Source organism: Electrophorus electricus, chromosome 5 (assembly GCF_041902795.1).
Source record: "Electrophorus electricus isolate QZ-2024a chromosome 5, ASM4190279v1, whole genome shotgun sequence".
NCBI lineage: Eukaryota > Metazoa > Chordata > Actinopteri > Gymnotiformes > Gymnotidae > Electrophorus > Electrophorus electricus.
Genome location: NC_137501.1, coordinates 31,054,906 through 31,059,736, shown reverse-complemented (window position 1 = coordinate 31,059,736; position 4,831 = coordinate 31,054,906). Strand labels below are relative to the sequence as shown.

General features: G+C 48.5%; 1 protein-coding gene across 1 annotated transcript; it reads left to right on the top strand.

Annotated features, from left to right (window-relative positions):
- The first annotated feature begins 2,358 nt into the window (after nt 1-2,358).
- On the top strand, nt 2,359-4,437 carry LOC113589940 (alpha-2 adrenergic receptor-like). Its single transcript, XM_027029822.3, has one exon. It carries the CDS (start codon nt 2,627-2,629, stop codon nt 3,929-3,931), a length of 1,305 nt encoding a protein of 434 aa, XP_026885623.2. The 5' UTR covers nt 2,359-2,626; the 3' UTR covers nt 3,932-4,437.
- The last annotated feature ends 394 nt before the right edge of the window (nt 4,438-4,831 follow it).

Here is a 4,831-nt window from a genome sequence, read left to right as displayed (position 1 = left end):
TGCCCATGTGCCGCACACTGCACAACACTCCCAACACTAGGGGCAGCGATGCGCATTGTTGGTTGATGTTCTTTTCTAAGAACCACAATTCTGACCTTGGTTGCATTTTTCTGAAAGCTTTGCTGAAAAATTGTGTTGAACCCATGGGCATCACAGAGCATGTTACCTACAGGATGCAAACTGTGGATGTTACCTACAAGACGCTACCTACATGACGTTACCTACAGGACGCACACTGTGGATATTACCTACAAGACGTTACCTACATGATGTTACCTACATGACGTTACCTACAGGACGCACACTGTAGATGCTACCTACAAGACGTTACCTACATGACGTTAACTACAGGACGCACACTGTGGATGTTACCTACAAGACGTTACCTACATGACGTTACCTACAGGACACACACTGTAGATGTTACCTACAAGACGTTACCTACATGACGTTAACTACAGGACTCACAGTGTGGATGTTACCTACAAGACATTACCTACATGACGTTAACTACAGGACGCACACTGTGGACGTTACCTACAAGACGTTACCTACATGACGTTAACTACAGGACGCACACTGTGGATGTTACCTACAAGACGTTACCTACATGACATTACCTACAGGACGCACACTGTGGATATTACCTACAAGACGTTACCTACATGACGTTAACTACAGGACGCACACTGTGGATGTTACCTACAAGACGTTACCTACATGACGTTACCTACAGGACACACACTGTAGATGTTACCTACAAGACGTTACCTACATGACGTTAACTACAGGACTCACAGTGTGGATGTTACCTACAAGACATTACCTACATGACGTTAACTACAGGACGCACACTGTGGACGTTACCTACAAGACGTTACCTACAAGACGTTACCTACATGACGTTAACTACAGGACGCACACTGTGGATGTTACCTACAAGACATTACCTACATGACGTTACCTACAGGACGCACACTGTAGATGTTACCTACAAGACGTTACCTACATGATGTTAACTACAGGACGCACACTGTGGATGTTACCTTCAAGACGTTACCTACAAGACGTTACCTACATGACGTTAGTTTTTCCTCAGTTTGGACAGAGCACTCTCCACCATTTCACTGCGAGTTATACTGTGTATGACTATGTATGTGACGAATAAACCAAACTTGAACTTGAACGGTAACTACAGGATGCACACTGTGGACGTTACCTACAGGACGTTACCTACAGGACGTTACCTACAAGACGTTATCTATAGGATGTGCACCCTGTCCTCTTGATCATTACACTTACAGTCTCTGCTGTGGGACAGGACAAGCTGGATCCAACAGTCCACACACACTCACACACACACACTCACACACACACTGTAAGACACTGTAGATTGTATATTTTAGACAGTCTGGTTCACCCTATGAGTTTGAAAATTTCAGAATGTCTGATTATGAGCACCTGTTTGCTGCAGTACACACACACACACACACACACACACACACAGTGAGAGAGAGATTTTTAAGCTTGTGTCAGGAATGAATGCCAGTGGTGTTTTTTTTTTTTATGGTTAAACCACTATCTTATACGTTTACCCACGAATCCATGAGTGTGTGGGAGTGTGTTTTTCCCATTCTAAGTACAGAGCAATAGTGCACAAAGGATCCGAATTAAATGAACACAGAGAATGAACGCAAAAACCACCAGCCACGAAACAAACAGGAAATGCTTTATAAATATTCTTTTAAAGACAAAACTTAAGGTCTCCAATTGTCAGCAACGGTCACCTCGCCAGCACCATCGCAGATAAGAATAATAACTTGTACATTAAAGACCGATAAATCAACATCGAGGCCAAACGTATTCACCAGGCTCTAAGCGCGTTTCCACGTTTCCAGAGTGTCTGGATGCGGTCAGTGTAATTATTTCCAACCTGTCTGTCGAGAGAGAGAGAGAGAGAGAGAGAGAGAGAGAGCGAGAGAGAGAGAGAGAGAGAGAGAGAGAGAGAGCGAGAGAGAGAGAGAGAGAGAGAGAGAGAGAGAGAGAGAGAGAGAGAGAGAGAGAGAGAGAGCATGCCATTTCTTAACAACCTGAGCGTTAAACCTCCACAGTAGCCTGGCAGAGCCACGCTGTATAACCGCAGACCTCAGGAGAGCACAAGGCTGCTGCGCTGTGCGCAGTAAAGTTCAGGCGACTGGTGTAAGGTAGTGAAGCAGTTCCGTTTAGCCTTTTCTGTTTCTTCATCGATAATCTCTACTACTCTTCATCAGAGTTCGGGAGACGGAGAAGCGAGGAGGTGGACGCGCGCGGAAGGCGCTTGGTTACCGGAGAAGCTGTGCGCGCGGAGCACAGACGAACCGGAGCGTTTCTACGGAGGTATTGGCGAGCTCCGTCTGGCACAAGTTAAATTCTTTATACATTTACGATGTCTGTATACTGTCGGGCAGAAGCTAAGCTCCGTTAATCATGCGCGTTATATACGTTCATTTTTTAGGACAAATTTTTAAGCCAAAAGTGAGCATGTAAAACTCGGCGAAGATGTGTGGAATTTAAACTTTGCACCGCAGGATTTCTCAGCTTTAATGTGGAATGTACCGATATAAATAACGAATAAGCGGCGCTCGTGATGGACGGCCTGAATGACACCTGGATCGATGCGCTCCCGGGCGCTCCCAACTCCTCCTGGGAATATGGGAACCGGTATTCCTTATCCACAGTAGTGGGTCTCGCAGCGCTCGTGAGCTTTTTGATACTATTCACTATAGTCGGAAATGTTCTGGTCGTCATTGCCGTTTTGACCAGCAGAGCTTTGAAGGCGCCCCAGAACCTCTTCCTGGTTTCTTTAGCCACCGCGGACATTCTCGTGGCCACGCTCGTGATGCCATTCTCGCTGGCGAACGAGCTGATGGGTTACTGGCTGTTCGGGAGCGTGTGGTGCGGCATTTACCTGGCGCTGGACGTGCTCTTCTGCACTTCCTCTATAGTTCACCTGTGCGCCATAAGCCTGGACAGGTACTGGTCTGTAACGCAGGCAGTGGAGTACAATCTGAAGCGCACCCCTCGCAGGGTGAAGGCCATTATAGTGATGGTGTGGCTGATCTCTGCCGTGATATCCTCACCTCCACTGCTCTCTGTCGACAGTCAGACGGGAGACTCGGAGCAGCCGCAGTGCGAGCTCAACGACGAGACCTGGTACATCCTCTGCTCGAGCACGGCATCCTTCTTCGCCCCCTGCGTCATCATGGTCCTCGTCTACGTCCGGATTTACCAGGTGGCCAAAACCAGGACCAGGACCATGTCCGAGAAGAAACACAGCCTGGACGCGCCCACGCAGACAGAGAACGGCGTCAGCAAGGCCACGTCGGTGGCCAGGCTGAGCGGAGAGCGCGAGAACGGCCACTGTGGCAGCAGGCATGCCGAGCCAGGCGAGCACAGCACAGTAGAGCCAGAGGCTCCCTCCTCTGCGGAGGTCCCGGGGCAGAGGCCGAGGGAGCAGACCCCAAGCAGGAGCCCGGGCGAGGGGCCGGAACCCACGGACGCGGCGGCGGTGGAGCCATGCAGACGCACGTCTCGCGCCGGCAGCAGGACCAGGGAGCTGTTCTCCTCACGCACGAGGAGAAGTGGCCGGCGCAAAAGCAGCAGCAGCAGCGTGAAGCGAAGGGCGTCACAGGTGCGGGAGAAGCGCTTCACCTTCGTTCTGGCTGTGGTGATGGGCGTGTTCGTGGTCTGCTGGTTCCCGTTCTTCTTCAGCTACAGCCTGTACGGCCTGTGCCGGCAGGCCTGCCAGATCCCAGACGTGCTCTTCAAGTTCTTCTTCTGGATTGGTTACTGCAACAGCTCCCTGAACCCTGCTATCTACACCATCTTTAACCAGGACTTCAGAAGAGCTTTCCATAAGATCCTGTGCTTGTCATGGAAGAAGTCCTTCTAGAAGAAGAACTACCTAGAGCACCGAAGATGGTTGTCTTTGATCTTTGGAGACAAATGTTCTCTGTAGCTCTGAAGAAGTCTTTCAAGTTTTCTAGACCTTAAGGAAATCTGTATACAGTAATGGGGAGTATCGATCTAGAACTTTGCTGAACAATCTTCCAGAGTTTTGATAAACTGGAGGCAAAAAGATGTTTGCTCTGACTTCTCAGTTTAATAGACAGTGATTCTTGGGGCAATAGATGAGGATAATAACACACTGTTGCTTCGTCTAAGAATACAGGTTATGTGTTCAGTTCGGTTCAATGGAACCAAACTGCATATGTCACCACAGACCACAGATAACACTGTGCTGGAGCATGCTTTATTTTCCTGTGCTTGGATTGGCTCTGGTCCGCTTGGTGTAGGAGTTAAAGTTAAGACGACGCACAGATGAACAGAACGTATCAGTGTTACTGCTGCAGTTGAGAATGTAAATCTATAGATGTATTTATTTTTCTGTGAACTATGCATAAGTCGTACGAATAAAAAGGGCGCGAAATTATTGTGACATTGCAGCTTTTCTCAAGAAACTACATATGAGCCATACATGAGCCATTCTGTATACATGAGAATTTCTCACAGGTCTCGAGATGAGACTATCCTGTGCATGCGTGTGTGTGTGTGTGTGTGAAGGTGGGTGTGCGCTTGTGTGTATGTGCATGTGTTCTGATGAGACTATCCTGTGCATGCGTGTGTGTGTGTGTGTGTAAAGGTGGGTGTGCGCTTGTGTGTATGTGCATGTGTTCTGATGAGACTATCCTGTGCATGCGTGTGTGTGTGTGTGTGTGTGAAGGTGGGTGTGCGCTTGTGTGTATGTGCATGTGTTCTGATGAGACTATCCTGTGCATGCGTGTGTGTGTGT